The 27,986-nt window shown below is 53.4% G+C and overlaps 1 protein-coding gene across 1 annotated transcript; it reads left to right on the top strand.

Moving 5' to 3' along the window:
- The first annotated feature begins 30 nt into the window (after positions 1–30).
- Positions 31–27,886, top strand: OSBP (oxysterol binding protein). The gene is made up of 14 exons (NM_001205970.2): positions 31–1,009; positions 5,498–5,706; positions 7,867–8,117; positions 13,113–13,308; positions 13,721–13,823; positions 14,129–14,183; positions 14,365–14,496; positions 18,793–19,038; positions 19,302–19,422; positions 23,540–23,643; positions 24,675–24,770; positions 25,491–25,672; positions 26,510–26,730; positions 26,817–27,886. Exons 1-14 carry the CDS (start codon positions 642–644, stop codon positions 26,957–26,959), a joined length of 2,427 nt encoding a protein of 808 aa, NP_001192899.2. The 5' UTR covers positions 31–641; the 3' UTR covers positions 26,960–27,886.
- Positions 27,887–27,986: the final 100 nt, after the last annotated feature.

The raw sequence follows: 27,986 nt of genomic DNA, 5'->3' as shown, positions 1-27,986 counted from the left end.
TCCAATCACCGCCCCGGCTCTTCGCCGCCTTGGGTGTGACATCCACTCCAACCAATAATAAATGAGAGTGAAGATGTGACGCGTAGACTCCGCCCCTTTTCCCTCAACGCGTTCAGTGAATGGTAGTAAAGGTTGAGTAGCTGATATCAACCACCAATCCGTAAGGGCGGAAGAGGGCCGCGGAGACGACTCATGGGAGGAGGTGACGTGGCGGTGACGAGTGCACATTGTGAATGAGTGGCAGAAATATTGGCCAATCGACAGCTACACGGGCTGGGCGGTCTGCATTCTCGAGTCCTCCCCGAGCGCCGGAGACTTCGGGAAAGCGCCAATGAGCTTGACCTGAGTCTGATTGGCCTTCACCTGCACCAATCGGCGGCGGGCCTGGCGGAAGCGTCCCTCCTCGGACGCTCACTGGGCGCTGTGGCATGACAGGTCCCAGAGAAATGCCAATGGCCTAGGGGCCCTGCGCAAGTGACACTCGGAGGCACCAATCGACTTTCTTCCTCCCCGTGGCCGGCCTGGCGGGGCGGGGACGCTGCGCGGCGGCGGCTGAGGCGCTCGCCGACTGGGGCCCTCCAGGCGGCGACGGCGGCTCTCGTAGGCGGTTCCGGTCGTGTATCAGCGGGCGGCGGCGGTTCATGGCGGCGACGGAGCTCAGAGGAGCGCTGGGCCCGGGCCCGGCCACCATGGCGGCCCCGGGCGGCGGCGGCGCCGGTCCCCCCGGGGTGGGAGGTGGAGGCGCCGGCGGCCGCGGAGACTCCGGGCCGGGCTCCGGGCTCGTGCCGGGCGCGGCGGCCTCGGTGGCGGCGAGCGGCCCGGGCCCTGGGGCCGGAGCCGTGGCGGCGGCGGGCCCGGCTCCCGCGCCGCCGGCGGGGGGCTCTGGCGGCTCGGGCGCCGGGGGCTCGGGCTCGGCTCGCGAGGGCTGGCTCTTCAAATGGACCAATTACATCAAAGGCTACCAGCGGCGGTGGTTCGTGCTGAGCAACGGGCTCCTCAGCTACTACAGGTAACTGCTTCCGGGGCGCGTCCCCCCGCCGGCCGCCACACAAGCCCACCCTCGCGAGAGTGGGCGCGCCGGGACGTACGGCGCCGCCCGCGTGCCCCGCCCTCGGTGCCCCCCGGCCCCCGGCCCCGCCAGTTGTCCCGGGAGCATCGCTTCTCCTCTTGAGTTGTGTCCCCAGCCGCGCCTCGGTGCCGTGAGGAGTCCGCAGGGAGGGCGCCGGTGTCGGTGCTTAGGGGGCAGAACCCGGGCACCGCTCCCGGGGAACTTGCTGTCAAGAGTCCCGAGGCTTGGTTTTCTGTGCCCCGGCTCCAGAACTCAGGGTTATCAGCGGCCCTTGACGTTCCCGCCGTTGCTCCCTCCACGTTCAGGCACAAGGACGCCACGCACAGGGTGGCCTCGGGGTCTGTCCCCAGGCCTTATCTCCTCCAGATTCGCCTCAGCTCTCGCCTTTGCACAGCCCACCACGGAGACGCGCCCTCCAGGGTTTCTGGTCGTTGCGTCCGCCCCCGCGCCCTCCCGAGGGGAGATCATTAAGTGTTCCAGCCGGGATTGCTGGGGGCCAGCCGGTTAGTTCGGTCCAAGTTTCCTCAAAAGAAGAGTCCACGTCTTTTGTTTGACTCCTGTTAGCTGCGCTTGTGTTGGGACGTTTAATACACGCTTGTGGTGACTCACAGTCTTGCCATAACATAGCATGCTTTTGGCTACGAGCATTACTATAGATAGATAGGTTGGGATACTGGATCTGGGGACAAGACAAACATTTCCTGAGTGCTAGACAGTTTGGACAGGTGTGTTATGTCCAGTATTTGACTCCCAACGGCAACCTGGAAGTTAGGAGATCTCCCACCTTACCAGTGAGGAAACGGAGACAGCGTGGGCAGCTTTCCCAAGGTCTTGAGTCAGGATTTGAAACTAGTTGTTTTCATACCAGCACAGCCTAAAACCCAGGTTAGTGTTACGTGAATCAGTCAGATAAAGAGAGAACTACTTGTCTACAGCAAGTTTATAGATAAGACACTCTGTGTGTGTTATACAAAATGTATAGAAGTCTTTAAGGAAGATTTTGTTTAATATAGTGGGAAATCTAAGTGAAGTCTTTTTATAAAGACCATTCTATTTGAGACCCGAAAGATTGTTGTTAAGACTGTATTTCTTGCCCTCTGCCAGGAGTCGCTTTGCCACTGGGACAGTTTGGGTGAAGGAATCTCTTTTCCCTCAACTTCATTGTCTTGACTCTTAAAGAATCTTGAAAGGAATTGAAGACTGGAGTTGGAGGTTGTGGAAGTAGGAGCACATTCTTACCTGGTCTCTAACACGGTAGAAAACGCCTTAGTGCAGCCTCACTGCTTAAGTGACATTAATCGTGAACGTCTATGTGTATCATTTGAATTATTCAGAATTGATTTTCGTTTTTAATTTTCCGTTTTAATTATTCGTCCGGGACTATCAGTTTAAGGTTAAATCACAAATCTAAAGTTCTCGTTTGTTCCAGAGTTTTTCCCCTGCTCAAGTTCATATTTTCCTGTTACATTGACCATCATTGTAATGTTAACTGATTCATATCCTAGCTTGGCTTATAAGTCAGTATTAACACTGATTCCCCATTTTTTAATAGTTGTGTATCAGCTGAGAGCCTTAATGTGTGGTCATTTTTCCTCATGCAAGTTTTTAATCAGATCCACTTTCCAGCCCAGTTTTGTCTTTAATCAGTACCTGTCTTGGTCAATATTGATCTTGGTTGGACAGTAATAACGTATATGTTGTTATCTCTTAAGTACTTGTAACCACTTTTAATTTCTCTCCTACAAGAGCTAGTGGTACCTGTCTGACTACAGCTAGAACGCCTTCCCAAACATACCAAACCATGTATTGGGAAATATGCCACGGGCCTGTCCTTGCCAGCCAAGACCGTTCCACCCACAAACCAACCAAGGAACAGCATTCGGAATTATCAAGTCTACACGCTACCCTCAAAATCACATTGAAGTCCTTTCTGTCAACCAGTTGGTATTCTTCCAAACTGGTTCTTTGGATCCCCATGTTCTTAGGGTTCATTTAGCCAAGTCATCCTGGCTCCTGCTTTTTATGCCTCCAAAACCATCTCCTGTATATGCCTCTTACAAAATACGGTTTTGTTTTTAACCAAGTGCTTCCTAAACCCATCCTCTGATGAGCTGCCCTAATAGGCTTTGGCAAGCCTTCTTTTTGCCTACCCTGTTCTTCGTTACACACAAAGTTACACAGCTGTCCTGTCACTTAAACCATGTGTAGAACCCCAGCTCCCCCGGCTCCCCAGCCACACGGTGACAAGCCCGTAGTGTTGGTTTTCTTGGCTAGCTTCTAGACATGGAGCTACTATTTTGGCTGGCCTTTTCCGGGAAGAACACCACCTAATACTGTGGTGCCTGAAGAACTCCTCTTGCACCCTGAAAAGCATGTCTTTTGAAATACTTATGCACTAATCGTTTATAAGCAGAGGGGTATCTGCTCGAGCCCAAGAGCTCTAGAGTCAAGCCTGCCCGAACTTCCAGAGTCCTTTGGTATTTTTACAAGTACTGTAGACTGTATGATTCGGGAAACTTTTTTAGTTGATGGACATGACCTGAGCAGAGGAGATTCCTAGGAAGCGGCCTGTGGAAAAGCTCAGCGCATTTGAGGGATGTGGCAGAAGGTCCGAGTTGCACCTTTGGAGTAGAAAGTGAGGGTGAGCATAAAGTAACTGCAGCGCGGGGTGGGGGAGGGGACGAGGAGTCGAAAGAGCAGGGGTCACGTAACAGCATGGCAGGTGCGGGAGGTGGAAAATGGCCTGGTTTATTGAGACGCCGGCCCTCCCCACCGGCGATCCCAGGCTTCTAGTCTGTGCATCTGAGGAGGAAAAACCAGTTTCATGTGACAAACCGAACAATAGCCAAGCTGTCTTCCTAAGCACAGCAAACAGGCTTTCTCAAACCTACCCCAGTCTTGGTTTCTAGAGATGGAGCGAGTGTCATCGTTTCCGGCACGCAGGAATTTGGGATGTGCCAGGTGTGTTTGGCCGCTTGGCACTCGTGAAAGAGAGACGGCCCTGTTTTGCACGCTGGCAGTTGGCAAAGGACTTTGACCTCTTTCTGTTCCAAGTTGGTCAGGGAAAACTGCAGTCTCAACATACAGGTCCCCTGGGTAGGTCGGCGGGTGGCCGGGAAATGAGTGCAGGTCGCCCTGTACACTCGGCTGCGCTGGCAGCTCTGTTTCATGCCAAGTCTCTTGTAGCTTGTTGTCACCAAGCAGGGCTGTAAGGTTCAAGAGTTAGCCTATTAATAGAGCTGTCAGTCAGTAGCAATGAAGAAAATTTTTACACCCAGTCCTCTGAGAAGAGATTTGCTGAATTTCTCCTAGCTATTAATAGGGTGGCTTAGGAGTTCCCACCAATAGAGATCAGTGGACCTTAGGAAAGAATATATTCCTGAAAGATTATACCACCCCGTGCTCTTTTAATGAATATTCTTTCTTCACTGCCACAGAGAGCTAGTGACTCCTCTTTCATATCATTTAAGCTGTAGTCAGTATTTAACGGCTTCCCTGGTGGCTCAGTGGTAAAGAATCTGCCTGCCAGTGTGGGAGATGCGGTTCGATCCCTGGGTTGGGATGATCCTCTGGAGAAGGGAATGGTAACCCACTCCAGTATTCTCACCTGGGGGATCATCCTGTGGACAGAAGAGCCTGGCGGCCTACAGCCCATGTGGTCGCAGAGAGTCAGATACCACTTAGCAGCTAAGCACACATGGAATATTTAATACTCTAAACATCTAAGTGTGCCTTACATGTCTGCAAGATGGTTTTAAGAGTGATATGACAGTTCTCACTGGGGCTGAGTTATAGTGGACTGGGGGAGTGGATTGTTCAATATTTGTAAAATGGAGTTATTCTTTTAACTTCTTTTTTTTTTTGGCCACACCACGTGGCATGTGGGATGTAACCCGTGCCCCCTGCCCTGGGAACACAGCGTCTTAACCGTTGGCCCGCCAGAGAACTCCTTCTTTCTCTTAGAGAATGAGATTATTATACAGAATTTGGTTGCATGAATTTATAAAGCACCCTTTGATAATTGTATCTTGCTAAATGAAAGGTAGCTCCTGACTGCAAAGGGGCCTGAGAGGACTCTGGGGGGTGATGGAAGTGTTCTCCATCTTGACTGTGGAGGTGGTTGCACAATTGCTTACATTTGTCCAAACTCACTAAATTGTACACTTAAAATTGCTGGGTTAATGCTGTCTGTAGTTCGCCTTCAGTGAAGCCTGTTTTCCCAAAGCTCAGGGTGAGGGGGAGAGCGGAGCAGTAAACTCCAACTCAGAACTCGCTCAGGCTCAGAAGGGGAGTCCCTGCTGATTGGCTTTCTAATTGGAGGGAGCCGTGCGAGGGGCGTATTGGAACTTGCTGCCTGCTGAGACTGCGGCATGTCTGAAAGACTGGGACGCGGTTGCGTCCGCTCAGCTGTCTGGCTCGCTCTTGCAGGTCCAAGGCAGAGATGCGGCACACCTGCCGCGGCACCATCAACCTCGCCACGGCCAACATCACGGTGGAGGACTCCTGCAACTTCATCATCTCCAACGGGGGCGCGCAGACCTACCACCTGAAGGCGAGCTCGGAGGTGGAGCGGCAGCGCTGGGTCACGGCCCTGGAGCTGGCCAAGGCCAAGGCGGTGAAGATGCTGGCTGAGTCAGGTGGGGCGAGCCCCTGGGGACGCTCCGCTCCCCCGCACTCGCAGCTCTCCTTTGCCCCCACTGTCGTCTAATTACCAGCTGTCCGCTGGCTGCCCGGCAGGCAGAACCTCTCCTGGAGGGCTGGTTTTCAGCCGGGCAGTTCAGCCCCTCAGGGGACGTCTGGTGATGTCTGGAGACGGCTTGTTACCACTGAGGGGGGCAGTGTTCCTGACACGTGGGAGCAGAGGCCAGGGCTGCTGCTGAAGCTCCCACCAGTGTTCAGGAGAGCCCCCCGGCCACCCCTCCAGAGGCAGCTGGCCCCAAATGTCAGAGCGGTTGAGATTGGGAAACTCTTGTCTTAGAAGCATGGCAGTTAGCTTTTGCCTTTTAATGCTCACTGACTGCCTTAAAATCTTGAGAAAGGATGATTTATTGATAAATCAGTTTTTATTTATTGATTTTATTGATAAGCCAGATCAATTCATCAAAACCGATGAACTCACAGGTTGGCTCTGTCCTTACTGTTTCCTTTTCTCCTGACATCTTCTTACTTAACTGGTTGTTTACTTGAATTGAAACCAGCAGTCTCCGTAGACTGCCAAAGCATGATGTGTGAACCCCCTGGCAGTGGGCAGAGAGCCCTGATGGAGGGGTTGCTCTCACGGGTTGGGGCAGAGTAGCTCCAGCCGTCCCTCACCCCTGCCTGACACCTGGGTCGGGCGGCCGGAGCTGTTTCATGCCTGAGACACATGGGAAAAAATTACTTGTGATATTTTCTGTGAAAAATCTTTATTTTGCTACCATAGTGTCACTAAAAAGCACAGTCTGCTTATGTTTTGATTTTTCTTAAAGGAAAGTGGTAGTTTCATCATACTGAGCTTGTTTGCTTAGAGCTGACCGTGCTGCTCACCTGCTGACTTCTGTTCATCTCTTGTTCTTATCTCTTGTGGTTCCCCATGCTGTTTAATGTCTCTTAAGCAATGAAAGCCAAGTTTCCTGCTTTATAAATCTCTGCGTCACAGGTTATATTCTGACTCTGGCCCTGCCCCTCTGTCTAGCAGATATAGACAGGGCAGGTCTTTCCTCGTTTGTTTTGTTTTGATTTTAGTGCCGATTTTAGCTCCCCCAGAGGAAGTGACGTGGCTAGAAAAGAACTGTGCAGTTACACAGCGTTAAGGACAAACCTGCCAGTGAGAGGCAGGCACAGCCTCTCCGTGACTTGTTATTCAGGAGGCGTTTAACAGAAGGCCTTGCACGGCTTTCCATGCAGCGGTGGCTTCAGTGTCGGATGAATTCATCGTGAGGTTCCTGAGTCCTCCTGTAGGAAAGAGGAATTCATGTGCCCTTTGAGGATGTGAGTGTGGTTCACAGACGGCTGGGCTGCGACTCAGCCCAGGACATACAGGGGCCTGCCAGTCACCCAACAGATAATTGTGGGTTGGCATTCACAGTCAGATTGACTGTTTTGGGACCCTCACGCTATGGTTAAAGGCTCAATAATTCATTCCCAACCGTCAGAGCCATTTAGCTTCTCCACCCTGACCTCTCGTCACTAGTTCACAGACCTCAGTGTGCATCAGAATCACTCAGGCAGCTTTGCGAAGTACAGATTCCTGGACCTTGCCTCACACCAGCCGGATCAAAGCCTTTCTAGGTGTGGGGCCAGAGACTCCGCACCTTTAGGAAGAACCTCGGGTGGGCCCTGAGAGGGTTGGATGAGGGCGGTCCAAAGGTGCGGGCCTCCAGTTAGAAGGCAAGTAAGTATTAGGGATGGCGTGGACAGCACGTGACTGTGATGAGCTCTGCTGTGCCGTGTGTTTGAAAGTTGCCAAGAGAGCAGATCCTGAAAGTGTCATCGCAGGGAAAAGCCTTCCTTTTGTGTTTGTATGAGGTGACGGAGGTTAGTTACTTTAATCATTTCCAGATAGATGTATGTGCTGTGCACCTCAAACTTAAAACAGCATCGTACGTCAGTTACACCTTGATAAAACTAGAAAAGCGGGAGCAGGAGAAACGCCGATTGTTACCTGCCTCCGTGTCCGCCCTAGCGGGGCCGAGGACCGGTGCTGGAGAGCCCCCTGGCGGCGGTGAGCCCGGCTGGTCACGCCGCGGGTGGACCGGGAGAGTTCCGGCTCTCGGCCCTGGGCCTGGAGTCCCATCGCTCCCCTTCTCGCCCCACAGATGAGTCAGGAGACGAAGAGTCCGTTTCCCAGACCGACAAGACGGAGCTGCAGAACACGCTGCGGACCCTGTCCAGCAAGGTGGAGGACCTGAGTACCTGCAACGACCTGATCGCCAAGCATGGCACGGCACTGCAGCGCTCGCTCAGCGAGCTGGAGGCCCTGCGGCTGCCGGCCGAGAGCAGCGAGAAGATCAAGCAGGTCAACGAGCGTGCCACACTCTTCAGGATCACGTCCAACGCCATGATCAACGTGAGCGCCCTGCGGGAAAGGCCACGCCCCCCCCCCCCCCCCCCATGCTGGAAGGCTGTAATTGGCCAAGTGTAGACCACAGGTCCTGCCTCCTTGTTCAGGGGATTTGAGTTTCAGTGTCTGTTGCGTGAAACTGAATAGGGTGGATGGATAGAATGACCCTCCGCGCTGCCCTGCTCGAGCCATCAGGAGGGCGCTGCCCAGCCAGGCTTCTACCCCAGCAGGGCCTCTGATGGAAACGCCGAGTCCTTCACCTCTCGGGGTTGCGACTCTTTCTTTGTCTCTCTTTTCCTTTCACGCTTTCTTTGTTTTTCTTTCTTCCTCCCTTCCTCCTTATCTGTTTTTCTTAACTCTATCTGTTGGAACTGAAAGATCTTCGTGGGTCCTTTCCACCTTTCTGTTCTTTGAGATTTCCGTTGGAGTCTGACCCCTGCTTTGCTAGTGCATGCTGGCCTGCAGTGTGGTAAGTGGGGGGCTGGGTCAGGTATTACTGAGAACCTTGGAATCTGGGTGAGTCTCACCTTTAGTCTTTGAGAGGTGAGAGAGCTCTAGGTGATAGAGCTTTCCTGGTGGCTCAGCTGGTAAAGAGTCTGCCTGCAATGCAGGAGACACGGGTTTGATCCCTGGGTCCGGAAGATCCCTGGAGAAGGAAATAGCAACCAACTCCAGTATTCTTGCCTGGAGAATCCCATGGACAGGAGCCTGGTGGGCTACAGCCCATGGGATTGCAAATAGTCAGACACAAGTGAGCAACTAATACTTCAGCACACTTCCAGGTGATGAGATGACATAATCAACCTTGGGCACTTTTTTTCAAAAGAAGGGACCAGAGCTTCTGTCCCCTTGTGACTTGTAGCTCGGGTGACTGTCATGGGTCTGTGGGATGCTTCGGCTGCTTGGAGGCAGGGCTCCAGGTAAACCCAAAGCGCCACTGGCCCTGGTGATGTGGGGCAGATACGGGGGGATAGGTATGGAATGAGTACACAGTCTGTAAACAGTGCCGCGCTTCCTCTGCTGGAGACCGACCCTCACCTGGCAGGTTGTGTTAGTCAGCTTCCAGGTAGGAACATGAGAGCATAGTTCTCAAGGCACGTGAGAATCTGTGAGAAAGGACTTACACGGTGGTGCTTTTGTTTCCTGTCTACTTAAATGGGAGGAACTTAACACTTCCTGATAGCTCAGCTGGTAAAGGATCTGCCTGCAATGCAGGAGACCCCGGTTTGATTCCTGGGTCGGGAAGATCCCCTGGAGAAGGGAAAGGCTTCCCACTCCAGTATTCTTGGGCTTCCCGTATGGCTCAGCTGGTAAAGAATCTGCCTGCAATTCAGGAAACCTGGGTTGGGAAGATCCCCTGGAGGAGGGCATTGCAACCCACTCCAGTGTCCTGGCCTGGAGAGCTCCATGGATTCAGCCCACGGGGTGGGAAAGACCTGGACACAACTAAGCTACTTTCACACTGCCTTCAGTAGGGCCAGATTTCTTCCCTGTTGAAGAAGTGATGATGAGGCTTCTGTTTAGAACTAGTTTAGTTCGTGCGGCTCTCAGAGATCGAAAGTCTTTTCCTCTGACCAAGGGAAGTTTTACTTTCCTGCATTTAAAACCCCATAATAGAAGCTATTTTCGTGCCCTGTTCTGAAACACTGAACACTCTTCCGTGCTCTGACTCACACAGAGGCGAAGAGGGAAGCTGTTCTGTCCATTTAGGGGTTGGGGGCAGGTCAGCGCCTCCCAGCAGCACCAGTCCGCGTTCCGCGCTCCAGCGCGGGCACCTTTGTCTCTGACGTCCGGTCCTGTGCTCTTTCCAGACTCTTCCACCTCTCGGTGCCTGCTTTTCTGGTCCTCCTGTGATCAGGAAAACTCATGAATTGTACAGGGCGTTTAATCAATAGTACATAAATGTAGTATGAAATAGAACAGCTTAGGAGACAAATGTCTGTTGCCTTTTATCCAAGTCTGCAGAAGGCAATGGCACCCCACTCCAGTACTCTTGCCTGGAAAATCCCATGGACGGAGGAGCCTGGTGGACTGCAGTCCATGGGTTGCGAAGAGTCGGACACGACTGAGCAACTTCATTTTCACTTTTCACTTTGATGCATTGGAGAAGGAAATGGCAACCCACTCCAGTGTTCTTGCCTGGAGAATCCCAGGGATGGGGGAGCCTGGTGGGCTGCTGTCTATGGGGTCGGACAGAGTTGGACACGGCTGAAGTGACTTAGCAGCAGCAGCAGCTCCCATGACAATTTTTTTTCTACTATGATAAATATTTGCTACATAAAACACCTCTTGATTTAAAAATGTCTCATAAAACTGAAACTTTATCTTGAACTTTTTTCTTGAAAATATGCTTGTTTTTGTTCCTGGGGAGAATTCTTTTTCCCTGAGTTCTAGGTATCCAGAGCTTGTGTCCGCTCTCACTGTGTTCTCCAGAGCGCACTCTTTGCCCCTTCTATAGCCGGTCACTGCTGGGAAGGCGTGTTTTCAGTCCGTGTGTTGTTCCCTAGGGGACAGTGGCAAGGCCTGAGAAGCGCTGCGAGCACATCACGTCTCAAAACGGGCCGTGTCAGTGCAAAGGAGAGCGCGTGAGTTTCGCTCAGCTGCCTGCTTGCTTAGGATACAGCTTTTCTTGCTGCCAGAGCAAGTCTCTAAGCAGGCGAGTGAATTTGGCCCTGTGTTAGTGTATCCATTTTCTACTTCAGTGAACACGGTTGAGCACCTTCTGTGTTCTAGGCCCGGTGCTAGAGGGTATGGCCGTGGTCCCTGCCCTCGGGGAGATTACTCTCTGTTTAGGGGCCGAGAGTTGAGCAGATGATTATGGAGTGTGCTGAGCGCCCCGACAGATGTGGGCACAGGCTGCTGTACTATAATTCTTGGGGGTGTCAAGCTCAGACCAGGAGGATTTGAGAAGGTAACACTTCAACTAAATGCTGGAAGACCTGAGAGAGTCTTCCTGTGAAAAAAAGGCACCCCTGATTCGGGGCCGAGGAGCCCAGTGGCCCCAGTTAACCGTCTCTATAGCTTGGGGTGCCTCCTTCCTCTGTGACTCCAGTTCCTTTTCTGTAAGTGGCGATGGTCCTGCTCTTGGGGTGTGGAAAGGCTTTCATGAGCTCATGGGTGTCGAGAGGTGGGCACAGTGCCCAGCATGCCGTCTCCTCTTGCTGACCAAGTTGTCGCTGGTCTTGGGATGCGGATGAGGGCGCGCATCCCTGGTGTGCATCACTGCCCAGCTGCCCAGCGTCTTCGGGGAGCCTCTCCGGTGGAGGAGGGAGCTGAGAGAAGGCTGAAGAGGCGCTCAGGTGGGCGGGGACACTGTGTGTGCAGATCCCACATGGGCTTGGCAGGGGTGGGTTAGGAGGGGATGAGACCGACTTTGGTGCAGGCGTAACTGTAGTCACGATCGCCTTGTTGAGTGATGACTCTGAGCCGGGTCTTGCTGAGAGCTTTCCCTGTTCCTGTTGATCGACGCTGTGAGAGTGCTGCGGTGGTCATTCTTGTTTCACAGATGAGGACGGCGAGGCGCTTCTCGGTTCAGTCAGTTGCTAAAGAGTCCAGTTAGACAGCGGGATGGAGCTGTGACGACCCAGGGTATGTTCTCCGTGCCGCCTCGAGTACGGAGTTTGGAAAGAAGTGTGAAGATCCCAGCAGTATCAAAGAACAGTCCATAGGCTCTGATCGTTGGACTTGGGGAGGGAGGAAGACTCAGAATCCAGGAAGCCCCTTGCTTCTCTGCCAACGAGAAGATGCCTAGTCGGAAAGCGAGCCTGCTAATGTTGAGCTTACTTTGAGCTTTCTGGTAGGCAGTTGGGTAGTCTGATCTGCAGTTCCCTGAGCACAAAGCTGGAGTTCCTGACTCCATAGGCCTTAGTCCATAGATCAGGGTTGAAACCATGGCAGCAGATACTCTATTTACCTTTTAGTTTCTCTTTAACATTGTCTAGACTTTTAAGCTTCCATTGCTTCCTTTCTCCATTTATTTATTAAGCAAACTTTATGGACTCCCACTGTGTACAAAGCAGCCAAGTTAGGAGCTGGAGATAAGCATGTGAATAAGCTATAAATGGTATCTTCAAGTCACTCACGATCCATCTGGAGAGAAAGTCACGATCGGATGCTGTGGATGCTGAGAAATAGAAATATGTGCCAAGTGCTGCAGTAGCAGAGGAGAGCCTGGCTCCTTTGGGCTTGGGGGGCAAGGGGTGTCACGGAGAAGTAACTTTGCCATAGGTCTCAAAGAATAAGGAGCGCTTAGCCAAGTAGAGGAAGGGGGCGGAGGGCATCCTAGGCCGCGCGAACAGCACAGGCCCCGTCCGGCGGAGATCTGGCGGAGATCTGCGTGTCTGAGAAGGGTGCGCGGCCGGGGGCTCCGTGGCGGGGCGGGCCCGCCGGGCCCTGTGCGTCCGCAGCCAGCCGTCTGGCCTGGGTCTGCAACCCACGCGGAGCCTGGGGCGGGACTGAGCGCGGTCGGGTTTGTGTTCTGTCTCGAGGTCACATAGGCGTTGGCTTTTTGAGGTCTGTGGTTCTCTTAGGGACCGAGATAGAAACCAAGGAAGTTCCTCGTGTTCCGGGTGATGCGGGTCAGGCTCAGGTGCCGTCGGCGTTGAGTTCCTCCGCGGGCGGCGGCTTGAGTGTGGTCAGGAATGGGTCGAAAGCCACACCCGGCGCCCCATGCCTTCTCTCCGCTCCGGGTCAGCCGGCCTCCTCTCGAGCAGCCCCCCGGTCTGGGTTTGCTGCTCAGCAGGCACCCGTGTGGTCCTCGCGACCAGGAGAGTACTAAGCCACCGTGACAGCCACACTGGCGGTTTTCTGTGTCTTTCCTGCGTGGACCTTGGTTGTGTCACGGAGCTGGCTGTCCCCGACACTGCCGTGACAGGGAAGGCCGTTCACTGTGCTTCGCTGGCTCGGGCTCCCAGAGTGAGCTTACTCCGCGGGCGTCCAGAGGCAGGGGGGACTCTGACTGGTCGAGCTGAGGGGACCCACGAGCGCTTTGTCTCCATACAGGCCTGCAGAGATTTCCTCGTGCTGGCCCAGACCCACAGTAAGAAGTGGCAGAAGTCCCTGCAGTACGAGAGGGACCAGCGCATCCGCCTGGAGGAGACCCTGGAGCAGCTGGCAAAGCAGCACAACCACCTGGAGAGGGCCTTCCGGGGGGCCACGGTGCTGCCCGCAGGCGCGCCCGGCGCCGGCCCCGGCAAAGGTGGGGGGCCGGGGGGCTCGGGGGGGCGTCCGACCGGCCAGCAGCGCTGGCTGCAGCAAAGGTGGGGGGCTCGGGGGGCTTGGGGTGGGGGGCGTCCGACCGGCCAGCAGCGCTGGCTCCAGCAAAGGTGGGGGGCTCCGGGGGCTTGGGGTGGGGGGCGTCTGACCGGCCAGCGGCGCCGGCTCTGGCAAAGGTGGGGGGCTGGGGGGTGGGGGGCGGGGGGCGTCCGACCGGCCAGGGGCCTCGGAAGGCGGACAGAGCAGCCCCGGGTCTCACGCGAGCAGGGATTCAGCCCTGTGTGTCTCCTGCTGCCCTTGTTCCCGTGTGTGTGGTTCGTGTTTAGAAGGTCTGCCTGCCAGGTTTCAATAAATGTAGCAAAGTGAACGAACGCAGCTTGTCCCCCTCCCGGCAGATCAGTCCTGCTCTGGCAAAGGAGACCTGAGTGATGAAGACGACGAGAACGAGTTTTTTGATGCCCCTGAGATCATCACTGTGCCCGAGAACTTGGGCCACAAGTGAGTCCGGCTTGACTGCCCTCCCCTGGCCCAGCCATGAAAGGCAGGACGTGTTTCAGTGGGGATATCCTGGTTGTTGCCCAAGGCCTGGACTCTTTGCCCTAAGTACCTGGGAGAGCGTCTGTCTTTACGTGAGCAGCTTCTCCAGAGACGCTTATTCCTACGCACGCTTTTCTACCTGTCGTCTCTTGGCCACTCGTGAATAAGTTTGTGCAGTGTCCTTAGCGTTCTGCTCTGTGAAGACGTGGCGAGGACCACCGTCTAGTTCTGATCTTTATTCTCATCCCCGTTTCCCGCCCGTGTAGACGCACCGGCAGCAACATCAGCGGAGCCAGCAGTGACATCAGCCTCGATGAACAGGTACCTCACCTGGGGTGATGAGCAGGGGCGGAGTGAGTGTGTTCCCAGGGTGTGCTTGTAAAGCATGAAGAGGAACAGGAGACACTGACTTTTTGTTTTTTAGCATGGGGGAAGGGAGGCCTAGAAATCCTGGGTTTTCTGTTCTCTGCGGGTCCCTGAATGTCTTTGTGTTTACGCTTAGTACAAGCACCAGCTGGAGGAGACCAAGAAGGAGAAGCGGACGCGGATACCTTACAAGCCAAACTACAGCCTAAACCTGTGGAGCATCATGAAGAACTGCATCGGCAAAGAGCTCTCCAAGATCCCCATGCCGGTGAGGGTCTCACACGCCGGGGCCCCTCAGGCCCGGGGGTGCTGCCGGGACGGCCCTGCCCTCCCGCACGGCCGCCTGCGGCGTGACCCGTGTTATCCGTACCATCATAGACCATCGCCTAGGATCAGGGGCCTCGATTTCGGCTAGGTTCCTGGTATGCTTCCAGATCAGCGAGAATCAGATGCGTTGTTCAGAAGCAGTGATTTATGAGCAGATTCCTAGGCCAGATGTGCTGGGGCCGTGCAGAGAAATTCAGCATCGTTTCCGTTTTCACGAACCGTGTAGTTCAAGAGACAGGCGCGAAGACAGGTAGAGGACATCGCTTTCTGTGACCGTCTGGTGGGCAGTGCTGCACGCACAGAGGCTTGGGGAGCGCAAAGCAGGGCAGTTGATTCCAGGCAGGAAGCCCGGGCCCATCTCCGGGGGAGGATGTCCCTGCCTCCCATCAGGCCCACTTCCTGTCTGTCCAGAGTGCTTTAGAAGGGGATGGGTTTAGGATTGCAAACGTCCTGTCGCCGCTTCCCTGGGAATCCTTTGCTCGCTGCTCCCTGCTCTGAGTGGAGCCCAGCTCCCTCGGGCCTTGCCCTCCCCCCAGGGAAGTGCAGGCAGTGTGCCCACGGGGGGAGCCACCTCAGGTCTGCACCGGCTCCTCCGTTTGCCCCCCGCGGCATCTGCCCATGCTACTCTCTCTGCCTGCACTTCCCTCAGCTCCCACCGCCCTCGCCACTCTGCTGTTACCCTGGCTGGTGCCTGTTCTTCAGGAGCTGACTGCAGAGCCCTGCGTCAGCCCCCTTCACTCAGGCGTCCCGTCAGGGCGAGCCGTCTCAGCCCTATGTTCCAGCAAGTGCCCCCGTTTATTTCTGGGCAGTGGGTTTCACTTCCTCTTTCATTCCCCGAATATTTACTGGCGGCCAAGCTGCCCGGGGCTGATTCAGTTAGGTATAGGTTCAGTTTAACGAGTCCAAAATATGTTGGTTTAGACCACGGGTCAGCGGATGGTGGCCTTGGGGCAAATCTCGCTGCCCTCTGCACAGCTCACAAGCCAGGCATCGTTTTCATATTTGTAAATGGTTGGAAAATGTCAAAAAGAGGCTAATATTTTGTTATCTGAAAATTATATACAGTTTAGATGTCAGTGTCCTGGCGGTTTTATTGGAACACAGTAAACGCTCATTCACGTACCGATTGTCTGTGGCTGCTGTCCTCCTAGAACAGCAGTACTGAGTAGGTGTGACAGAGGCCATATGGCCCTCACAGCCCAAATATTTACAGTCTGGCCTCTCACAGAAAAAGCTGGCCTGTAAATATGAGCTTCAGTCACCATCATGCTGGAGTCCAGAAGCAGGTGGTCGGGTTCTGGTCGATGCTCCTGCTGCTGTGACCAGGCTCACCCTGGCCCGTGGCCCTGCCCTGTGCTGCCCCGTGGCCTCAGTTCCTGGGTTCTGGGTGGCTGCTGCAGCCCTGGCCCTCAGGGGGAGAGGAGACGGCACGCCTGCCTTTTCTGGGTGCTTCCTGCAAATTGCGCGAACCATCCCCTTCAGTCTCTTGATTTACTCTGAGCTCAGTTACATGGCCTCAGCTAGCTGGAGATCACGACTTCTGTTTTTGGTGGTGTGGCTGATATGAGAACTGGGGATTCCGCTGCCTGTGGACGAAGGGGAGAGTGGAGTGTGGGGGGCTGCAGGTTCTGCCCGCGCGCCGTCCGGAGACAGAGGCTCCTGGCCGCTCAGGGCCTATGGAGCAGTGAGTGGTTCCGCCTCCCGTGGACAGCGCTCTGCCCAGACCATCTTACCAGCCTTCATACCCCTGATGCATAGCAGGGCCTGGCACGTGTATATCATTCAGCAAATGTGAGTCTTGGAAAACAAATAGATTTGTCTGTAAGCGTGTAGGACTTTTGGTAAAAAAAGACTCCTCTGCAGACCAGAAGGGCCGTGAGTAGGCACGGTGCAGAGAAACATAAAAGAATTGGTTCACAGGGTGGGGCGGGGGTCTTGAAAAGAAGCCCCACTTTTTTAGCCCAGCGCCCTAAGGAAGTGGTAGGAAAGGGGGCTGGAAAGGCCAGTCATCGCCGTGGAAGTTCAGTTCCTGCTCAGAGGAGCATCCACGTCCAGGTGGCCCCCGTCCACCTCGGTTCCTGCTGGTGCTGCTGCAGCCTGGCCCTCACCCCTCACCTGCCTGTGCCGAGTCACAGGAGCTGAGCCCCTGGGCGGTTTCTTCCTCGTCTGTGGGCTGTGCCGGCCCCGGATGCCCCGGGCGAGGCCCTAGAAGGCGTCTGGAGTGGGCGGGAGGAGGGAGCCACCCCAGGGTGCTCCCCGCGGCTGCGTCCTCCTGGCCCACGCTCCCGCTGGACGGGCCCAGAGGCCTCAGGTCCTGCACGGGCCCCTGCCTCTGTGTGCAGTGACCCCGTGCGTCCCTCGGTCCCTGCAGCCTGCCGAGGGCTTCCTGCTGCTGTCTCTGGGCTGTCTCTTACGCTGCCCTGCCCTCCATCAACCGTGTCGCTAATGCCCGCTCCCTTCCACTTCGAAGTCTCAGATTTCTCTGTCCCCCGTGAGGCCTCTGAGTGGTAAAAAAGACCAGGAGGGAAAGCCTGCCTGCTCTCGGGGACGCTGTGGGTCCTGGCATAGCTCTCGGGGGCAGAGCCGTGCGTGTGATGAGTGGTGATGACCTGAGGATGTGCCGTCCCCGCCCCACTTTGCCCAAAACGTATGGAAGTGTGACTGCACGTCGGCTGCAGCTCAGCCCCTGAGAGGTTTTGTCTGCGTAGTTAATCAGTGCTCGCTTTTGAAAGACCTGGAGGCTTCACGCTCTGCCCGTCCGCTTTCCCTCCGTGTGCACTTTTCTCATCACACCGCTCTCCTCTCCGTGGACAAGGTGGCGCTGGAGTGTGGTACTTGAAGACTTTTAGTTGAGGCATGGTAGATCGTCCTTCCCCATTGGGAAAGTTTCACAGAAAAATGCTTGGTTTATTTTTTGGGAAAAAACAGGCCCTTTTAAAAAATATATAAATGCATAGAAAAAATATGAAACTATTAAGGATAGTTATATTTGGGTGATGGTATTTTAAGTAGATTTTTTTTTCCTTTAAACTTTGTTTCTCTAAGTGTCATAGTGGAAATTACAAGATATTTCGTAATTGGCAGGACAGTAAATATTAGGGTAGTATGTGACTCACAGAGAGTGGCGGGCAGAAGGTTGGATAAAAGTGCAGAAAAAGACAGGAAAAGAGGTGGGAGTCTAGGAAGAAAAGTGTCATTGTTGCTTGTTTCAGTAACCAAAACGGTGCTTTCGGTCAGCTTCATCCAGTACAAAGGGCGTTTTTTCCTTCCTTCTTCTCTTCTCTGGACTCAGAACTTGAGCTGCTGGTTTTCAGGCTTGTTTAGCTGTGCTGCTGACTAAACAGCGTTATGGGCTAACCTGGGAACCTAACCTCTTTTGATAATAAGTTTTTAAATAGAAAGTCATGATATGTTCCAAACAGTCAACCTAGAAGCTGACTCTTTGGGGTGGGGAGAACAAAGTCTCTTCTGCTCACTTCTCTGCCCCCAGTGGGTTGTGTAGGGCCTGGCACCCATGAATCTGTGGCGTGCGTGGACACCTTCTCCCGAGAGAGGCACACACAGACACACGCTCGCTTCATCCTGTAGTCTGGTGTCCTCAAGTTGGCTCTTAAACGTGAAGACAGGAGCACGCAGAGCCCTTTCCCTGCCCCTGGTGTGAACACTCCCGGTCCAGAATGCAGCTGTGCAGCCTGAGAGAAGGCAGCACCTGGCCTGACGGGGCACTGAATTGAGTCCAGTGATGGCCAGGTGTGGAGCGGAAGCTGGCCCCTGTAGCGTGCTCCCCGTCAGGACTGCCTGCTCCTGGACTCCGCTAGCTTTCCTCTCCTCCTCAGAAGGGTTACGTGCCCAGCCTCCTGTCTGGGTGTCCCTGTGCTCACGTCCTTCCCCTTTCATTGACTCATTTGATGCCTGTTTTATGAGTCTCCCGGGGCCAGGCGTCCGGGGCTCTTGGATATGCAGTGCTGAACAAAAGAGGCATGGTTCCCGTCTCAGCTTTCAGCTAGCAAATCAGTGCAGGTGGAGATCGCCCAGCCCCAGACGCGAGCAGCTCAGCATGGAGAACGGGCGTTCTTTGGCGTAGAGCGTCCCCATGGAGCAGAGGCTGCTCTCCCCAGGGATCTGCTTTATCGTCTTGACGTCTCAGTGTGTGTCTCCACCTGCGGAGAAAGAAAAGAAGAAATGGTGTGGTGTGGCTGTGCAGGCAAGGCGTTTACATCTGCTCTTTTCCTGACAGGTGAACTTTAACGAGCCCTTGTCCATGCTTCAGCGCCTCACTGAAGACCTGGAGTACCACGAGCTGTTGGACCGGGCCGCCACGTGCGAGAACTCTCTAGAACAGCTCTGTTATGTTGCAGCTTTCACCGTGTCCTCCTACTCCACCACTGTCTTCCGCACCAGCAAGCCGTTCAACCCACTCCTCGGGGAGACCTTTGAGCTGGACCGGTTAGAGGAGAATGGCTACCGATCCCTCTGTGAGCAGGTGAAGGAGCCTCAGGACTGTAGCACGCTTCCTGTTGCAGGAAGGGGGGGTTCGGGGGGTTGCTCCCCAACCTGGGTGTTAGTATTTGCAGAAATTCCAAGCCCCTCACCCCAGACTGCCTTCCTTTCCTTCAGGACTTCAGCCCTGGAGGCCCCGGTGTTCACCTCCTGCTGTGGGCGTGCGACGTCCAGCGGGAATCTGGGGCGTGACTAGGCAGCATCTCTCCTGACTGCCTGTTCATTTGCGCTCCCGGTCTCTTCCAGGTGAGCCACCATCCGCCCGCGGCTGCACACCATGCCGAGTCCAGAAACGGCTGGACGCTGCGGCAGGAGATCAAGATTACCAGCAAGTTTCGCGGCAAATACCTCTCCATTATGCCCCTCGGTAAGGCCGGCGCCTGGGTCAGGATTGGTGCTCCGGGAAGGAAAGCCGTTCTGGTGGAACGGAGGAGGTCGCTGGTTCCGGGGTGAATGAGGGCTGAGAGACTCTGTAGGGACACTCAGTCACAGGTTCTCTGTCTTCTTAGCTTACGTCTAATGCGTCTTTATTTGGGGGCTTCCCTGGTGGCTCAGATGGTGAAGAAACCGCCTGCAGCGCAGGGGAAGCAGGTTTGATCTTTGGGCCAGAAGATCTGGAGAAGGAATGGCGGCCCACTCCAGTGTTCCTGCCGGAGGATCCCATGGGCTGAGAAGTCCATCGGGCCATAGGGAGTCGGACAGGACTGAGCGGCTAACGCTTTGACACTTCCTTTTACTTTTAAGTACTATTTTAGGATATACATTTCAGCTTGCATTTTAAAAATTCTGTCTTTAAACTGGTGGTGTTGCCTCTCATTCCCTAGCAGGCAGTTTCTCTCCATAGATCAGAACTCCTATGACTGCAAGGTTATATAGGTTTCCTGGTAGCCCCTCCCCGCCTCCACCAGAGGGGTTAGGTATCATTTATGTAACAGCTAAACTCCAGGTAAGGTGAAACTTTGTTTTAAAAGATCTTATTGGATTACAAGTTAATTCTGCACCAAGACCTAAAAGATCCGGCCTGGGAATAGGAATCCTAGTATGCCGCGTTAGCATGTCTGGACTTCAGGTTATTCAGAAAGTGTAGCAGGCTCTTGAATAACCTGGAGTTCAGCGAGAGGAGCCACGTTTGACCCTGTACGTGTTGAAGAGCGAGTGCTGGTCTGCAGGAAAAGAAACCCAGAGCAGATCGAGAGACCAAGTAGCCTGGAGACGGCTGGCAGTAGGCGCCTGAGCTCGTCTTTCAGGAGGCAGAGCTGCAGGGCTGGGCTGTTGCAGGACAGCTTTCTGCTGGCTCCACCCGCTTTCCCTCAGAAAACACACAGTGTAGCAGGCACAGTGCAAACTGGATGTGAGGAAAAAACCCAAGGATGTTGGAAGTGAAACTGAAGTGTTAACTTTATTGCTTCATGGTTAATATGCAAGAAATTGAACGAAGAGTTGACATAGTGACAGGAACCTGAGTACAGAGTATAAAGAGGGGTTTCCGGACGTTAGCCCCGAGGATGGCTGCACTTAATATTTTTCATCCGTGACTTGGAAGGAGAACTGTGCAGTGTCATTTTCACATGTTCAGGGATGTTCACCTCTCAGAGGGTAAATTGTTAAGCGATAGACGTCACTGGTGAAAGAAGTACAGACAGGGTTATAAACGAGGCAGACAGAAGTCTGAGTCTTCTTGTAAAGTAGACTGAAAAGGTTAGAGTTCTTGCAATCTGGAAAAAAGAACGCTTCTAGGAAATGTAATTGATGTTTGCAAAATCATGAAGACTGTGGTAGAGGATAAATACGAGTCTACTCATCCACTCACTTTGGAATTGAGTGGCAGCTTGCAGTTTAAAGAGGTACACTTAAATAAGACTCTTCTTTCACAGCTTGGAGTTCTCAAGCCTGAGGAGAGTCACAGCCTGAGACTGAACGGAGCCAGTGCTCAGCTTGTTGGTCTCTGTGGCAGTGACTGCTGGGCTCCACGTACCTTGAATTTGCTCCAGCGGCACTTGGGTCAAAAAATCCTCCTTTTGTATTTTATCCATTTTTCCAGTTTCTACTTTTTGCTTAGAGCGATTAATCCATCTATATTTATTGATTAGGTAGGGTTTACATCTGCTGTTTTAGTATTTTGTTTCTGTAGATCTTACGTCTTTTTTGTTCCTCTGTTTGTCCATTACTTCCTTCTTTGTATTAAATAGGATTTTTCCAGTTTACCATTTTAATTCCCTGGTTATTTCTTTTACTGTGGTTTTTAAAGATATTTTTGCTGTGGTTACCCTGGTATTAAAACCTTCTAATAACCTAGTTCAGATTAATACAGCGGAGTTTCTACAGTATAGGAAAACTTTGCCCTTGTATGGCTCCGTTACCTTCTCCCTCCTTCGTGCTTTTATTGTCATACAAACCATTTCTGTACATTGTAATTCCATCAACATTGTTTTATAACTGTTGCTTTACATAATTGTCTTTTAATGGTGGCTCAGATGTTGAAGAATCTGCCTGTAATGCGGGAGACCCAGGTTCAATCCCTGGGTTGGGAAGATCCCCTGGAGAAGGGAATAGCTACCCACTCCAGTATTCCTGCCTGGAGAATTCCATGGACAGAGGAGGCTGGCGGGTGACAGTCCATGGGGTTGCAAAGACTCATACACGACTGAGTGACTCAGCACTTACTGGTCTCTTAATTTCTTGAGGTAGATTTAAGTTTCTGTCTCGTGTCTTTTCATTTCAGCCTGAAGGACTTCCTTGAATGTTTCTTGAAGATGAGATCTGCTAACGATGCATTCTTTTGGCTTTGTTTTCTGGGAATGTCTTGTATTCTCCTGTGTTTGTGAAGGATGGTTTTGCAGGACAGGGCCTTCAGCCTCTCGGCTGTGTCCTGCTGCTGCCTCTGCCCCGTGGCTCTTCGGCCGCTCGCGCTGCGGCCACTCCTCTGTTCCTTGAGGGCATGGACGATTCTCTTTGACTCTTTCTCATTTGATTATGGTGGGTTTGTACCTGGTACTCTTTGAGTTGATCCTGCTTGGCATTCAGTGGACTTCTCGGATGTGTAGATGAGTGTTTTTTGTCAAACCTGGGGAATTTGGGGCCATTATTTCTTCAAGTGCTCCAACTGTTATCACCACTTCTGGCAGCTGTTGTGTTAAATAATTGCCTCTGATTGTTTTGATACTTGTCCCAGGAAAGAAGCTTTTTGAGGTGAGCTGGTGCTGAATCAGACCCAGTAAAGATCAGCCCTGTGAGTGGGACTTAACAGGGGACTACCAGACAGGTCAGATAATGACAGTACTTTGGAGCTGGGTTCTGGGGGGCTTCATGCCGCTCTACCCGCTCCGGTGTTTGCTGGCCTGCTAGCTGGTCTTCCTGGTTATCATGACGGTGAGGCTGCCGGTTTCCAAGGCTTCTGCTGAGCTGGGGAGAGGGTCGTAGGACAAGTTACAATGCCACACAGCTCATTTTGCTGCTGAGATCCAGCCCTTTTTCTTGAATAAATGCTTCTTGGACTACTGTAAGTCTTTGGTTAATTTCCAGAGTTACAAAGAAGTTGATTCAGATCACCTTTGCTGTCCAGGGGCCCAGCTGAGGCACCTCACTGGCAGACACCTCCAGGGCCCTCACGAGCAACGAGACACTATCACTTGGGAAATGGCAAGGGTTTCAATGTTGGACAAAGACCAGACAAATTCTTTATTATACGACACAGGCTTACACAGCTAACGAGTGGTGGACCAGTGAACCAGTTCTGTCTGATTCTAGAGCCCTTGGTCTGTCCACTACTCCTCTTTGTTTTTATTTTTTTATCTATTAAGGCTCAAAGGTAGGGACCCCCTAATGGTCCAGTGGCTGAAACTCGGCTTTCCAGTGCAGTGGGTACGGGTTCAGTCCTGGTCTGGCAGCTACGATCCCACATGCCTCGAGGCCAAAAGACCAGCATGTAAAGCAGAAGCAGTGTTGTAAAAGATGCAGTAAAGACTTTAAAAAAAAATGCTAAAGGCTTATTTTTTTTAAAGGCCCATATACGGACCGGTGACTTGCCTAAAGTCACACAGCTAGTGACTCACAATGGGGCTTGTCCTCAGTACTGATCACCAACGTGCTCTTTGCCACAAGGCAATTTTTTTTTCATGTTGGGATAGATTTGACCTGTTCTTGTTAATTTTGCTGCTAGTATGGCAGGCCCAGTTAGTGAAGACTGGGGTTTTGCTTCATTTTTATTTCTGTTGTTGCAGAATACTATTTGTCAGTTAAGTTGTACCAGTTGTTAGTGTTCATCATTGTTAATTATATTTTATTCATATTGAACAAGTTTAAAAATCTAGTGAAAGATTCAGTACTTTCAACATTTGTAAAGATTATAAGTCCTTTCTGATGTACTGTTTTCTTTTTAAAAGTAAGAAATATTGATAGAATAAAATCAACCCATCATTATTTCCAGCCAGCACGGGGCTGCTTTTCTAGCGTTGGGCTTAATGTGTGCCGCGCTCTGCTTCTAGGGAGCATCCACTGTATTTTCCATGCGACTGGGCACCACTACACTTGGAAGAAAGTGACCACAACGGTGCACAACATCATCGTGGGCAAACTGTGGATTGACCAGGTGAGCAAGGGGCCTCTGCGTGCTTCTGAAGCCCAGAAGCGCCCTCGTGTCCATCTCTGCAGGGTTTAGGGCTCGGGACCTGGACCCAGAGTGCTGCTCCTGCTCTGTCTGTTACCGAAGGGCTTCCTCTCCGGCAGCAGCCACACTCCCAGCTGCTGACGTGCTGTACCACAAATGACCACCTGTAAATGACCAGGTCACCGCATTCATTCGGTGACTGCTCTCCTAGGACTGGGTTAGGCACCAGGAAGGCTCCAAGAAAGTAGTAAGCTCGGCTCCCAGCCTCCATCATGTGATTACACATCAGACATTTATTGCCGGGTGGAGCGCAGGGTCTCTGGGGTACCAAGTCAGATGGGGCATTGTCCCTCAAGAGTTATTTTATCATTGGAGACTTTTGACAAATATGTGTAGGATGAAAAGTATTTGACAAAATGACCCACATAAGAGGTGTACTAAGATAATATCTAATTAATTATCAATTTGCTCTTAAGACAATGGTTGCAGTAAACTTAGGAAAAAAGAGGGAATATTGTCCGAGCAGTGGGAGAGGCTTCACAGTAGGTATGGGAATGAAGCTGAGTCTTCAAGAGTGGATTGGGGTTCACAAGATAGAAAGGAGGAGAGAATGAAATGAATAAAATACAGAAAGGCCCACCGCGTGTAGTCTTGAGACTGTGAGTAGAATCCTTTGATTTAAGCACAGAGTTCATGAAGACTGAGTGGAGGACTGGTTTGGGAAGGTAGATTATTATGTGAATGTCAGTGTGTGTGCTGAAGGTTGGATTACGCCACCTAACTTGGCACACAGTTTTTTTTTTTTTAAAGTCATTTGGCCTTGATTCCAACCAGGAATACCAAGATGATAAAAGCATTTCACAGCATCTCAAGAATGACTGAGACTTGAATCTTAAGTGTACAAGCTCTAGAACGTAAGACTGAAAAGAACAAAATTATGAGGCGTGGGGCTTAGCATATATCCAAGTCATTCAGTCTTAATAAAACAATCCATGGTTCTTTTCTTTTCATAGTCTGGTGAAATTGACATTGTGAATCACAAGACGGGAGACAAGTGCAATCTCAAATTTGTTCCTTATAGCTACTTCTCTCGGGACGTAGCGAGAAAGGTAAGAGAAGTTGGAATTAAAGTGTTTTTCACCGAGTGTATGTCCTGTAGAAAGTCTGTTCCTTTGGAGCTGGCACAGACGGGTGTGTGTGTGTTCAAAAAAAGGAGCGGTAAAGGAGAACCTCAGCAAAAGACAGTTAGAAAGTAAAAGTCAAGAGCAGTGAGAGATTAGAATTGGCCCAGTGGTGAGGGGGCTTTCACTGCCGTGGGCCCAGGTTTGATCCCTGGTCAGGGAACTAAGATCCTGCAAACTGAGCAAAGGTGGCAAACAAACAAACAACAGAACCACGAGAGACTGAGAATGGGGGACGCTGCGGCAGGACCGAGGGGAGGGCTGCAGGGAGCAGGCACGGCAGCGAGGCCCCTGTGAAGTCAAGCCAGGCGTCCGTCACCACCGCGGCGGAACTGTGCCGGGGATTGTGTTGGGAGAGTGAAGAGGTCCGTCTGTGGTCTCTGATTTCTGAGAAGAACACAACGTAATCCCCAGTATGGTCAGACCCTTCTGCATACATCGTAGGACAAAAACCGCTGTACCACCGAATGGTGACGAAGCTCCCATTCATGACGCTGTTCCTTTGAGCAGTTCAGGCACACGCTCCCGGAGTAAGTCAAGCGGTCCCCGGAGTCTGTGCAGCAGGGTGCGAGCAGCATATGCCCCAGGGCCAGGGCGTCCGGGGCGCGGCCTCTGTGCAGCCCTCCTGAGCCTGCTCTCCACCCCTAGGTGACGGGGGAGGTGACCGATGCCTCGGGGAGAGTTCACTTCGCGCTGCTGGGCACGTGGGATGAGAAAATGGACTGCTTCAAAGTGCAGCCGGTCCCCGGGGAGAACGGGGGTGACGCCCGGCAGCGCGGCCACGACGCGGAGGAGAGCAGGGTGCTGCTCTGGAAGCGGAACCCTTTACCGTGAGTATCTCGCCGGCCCCTCCCCTGCCCTCCGGCTTCAGTCTGCGCGGACCAGCGCCATGGTGGACGCCTGCAGAGGACCCCAAGGCGGCCCTGTGGGGTGGGGTTGTCGCCTGCTTTGTCCCAGGAGAGTTCAAACGACTCAGACCACACCTGCCAAAAAATAATTTGGTGTCTCCTAAAGGTCCTTTGGTGGACAAGGAAATGGCAACTCAGTCCAGTGTTTTCTTGCCTGGGAAATCCCGTGGACAGGGGAGCCTGGCAGGCTGCAGTCCATGGGGTCACAGAGTCAGACACGACTTGGCAACTGAGCATGCACACACCCAGAGGTCCTTCAGATTGTGATTCAGAAGAATATTTTTCTGTAATTTAGAGCAAAACTGTTCAGAAACGGCCAAGGAATAAAGATGCCTACCACCTGTGGCCTAAAGGCTTATGGCAATATGATGGTTCCTGAGATAATGTCCAGGACGTTGGAAATAATTAAGACGGAGACCGTTTGTCTGCTGTCATCATTTAATATGTTTAGTCCTTAGTGATAGCCAAGGTTATCCCAGAAAGTGGTGAAAAAAAAGCAAAAGGAAACAGGCTTGAGGTTTTATTTAGTAGAATGTTTCAGTCTTCGTAATTTCAACTGAGCATAACCCACACCCAGAAAACAATCCAGCTAGGGGGCCCTGGGAGGGGAGGGGATGGTCCCGCCCGGTCTCAGTTAGGCTCCCCGACAGGCTCTGTGGACACCTGGGGCTGTATCCCTGGGGCGAGCTCAGCTGTGCTCTGGCTCTCGGGGCTCTGGGCTCTGGCGTTGCCCGTCCCTTCCTGACCCCTGCCCTGCAGGAAGAACGCGGAGAACATGTACTACTTCTCCGAGCTGGCTCTGACCCTCAACGCCTGGGAGGCCGGCACTGCGCCCACCGACAGCCGGCTGCGGCCCGACCAGAGGCTGATGGAGAACGGGCGCTGGGACGAGGCGAACGCGGAGAAGCAGCGCCTGGAGGAGAAGCAGCGGCTTGCGAGGAAGAGGCGCGAGGCCGAGGCCGTGAGGGCCACGGAGGACGGTAAGGGCGCCCCGCCGCGTGTCCGCGCCCCGGTTGAGGGAGGCGCCCGCGGCCCTGATCCCGCCTCCCCGCCTCCTGCCCGACAGGCGCGGCCCACGACCCCTACAAGGCGCTGTGGTTCGAGCGCAGGAAGGACCCGGTGACCCGGGAGCTGACGCACATCTACCGGGGCGGCTACTGGGAGTGCAAGGAGCGGCAGGACTGGGACTCGTGCCCCGACATCTTCTGAAGGAGCCGCCGGGGAGGAGGAGCCCGCGGACTGCTGCCGGGCCGCCGCCGAGCTCGTCTGTCTTAACCAATCACTTCTTGTTCCGAATCAGTCACCAGAAGCAGACCCCGTTGGTGGTGATTGGCTGGTTGCCTTAGCTGACTGACCCTGAAATCAACATTCTGACCCCCGCGTGCGTGTCGGGGAGGCGCCCCCCCACGTCCCCGGAGTCGGGGGGGCCCACTCGCCCCCGCGAGATGCTGGCCCTCACCCCCCGGAGCAGCCACTCAGCCAGGCCCGCGGAGCACGCTGCTGCGGGGCGCCCGGCGCTGTGCAGTGGGAGCTGATCCTAGAGGTTCCCTCAAAAAAGAAGCACGCTCAGACTTGGCGACGGACCGTGGTGAGCGCCGTGGTGGAGCCGAGGTGCGGCCCAGGAGACGCCCGGGGTCGCACGACCCGCAAGAGGTTCGTCTGCAGGACCCGCACGCGCAGAGGCCATGCTTGGAAGGAAGTGACTTCGCTCGTTGGCACAGCCCGCTGCTCTTCTCCGCCTTCCCTGACGGCCGGGCGCAGAAGGGTCGCCTTGTCCTCACGGGGAGCTTTACGGACTCGCTCAGGCAGAGAGCTTCGGAGAACCCGGAGCACGAGGCCGCGTGGACACGGCTGGCCGCCGCGCCCTCCCGCCCCCTCACCCCACCGTCCCCGCCGCCTTCTCCTCTGTTCTCCTGGCTGCTCACTCTCTCTTTCTGTCTTTCTGTCTGTCTCCGGGCACAGTACCCGCTTAGGTTTGTGCCCCGAGGGACAAAGCATTACCTGCCCCGTTCTGACAGACTTCAGAATCCGAAGGAAGGCGTTTATCCCGAGTGAGTTTTCACCATCTCTCAGAGCCCACGGACTGAAGCCACTGCTGGAATAATGTGTTAATATCTGTATATTATATATATGTAGAGAAAAGGCCGAATTTTCTGTTTGATTTCCCTCCCTCCCGTTAAGACTCTTGCTCTCGGATCTCACTTGTCTCCCCGGACTCTCGGTCACCCGGCAGGGT

This window comes from Bos taurus, chromosome 15 (assembly GCF_002263795.3).
Source record: "Bos taurus isolate L1 Dominette 01449 registration number 42190680 breed Hereford chromosome 15, ARS-UCD2.0, whole genome shotgun sequence".
In the NCBI taxonomy this organism is placed as follows: Eukaryota; Metazoa; Chordata; class Mammalia; order Artiodactyla; family Bovidae; genus Bos; species Bos taurus.
Note: the sequence above shows the minus strand (reverse complement) of the source record. Positions and strands in the feature narration are given on the sequence as shown.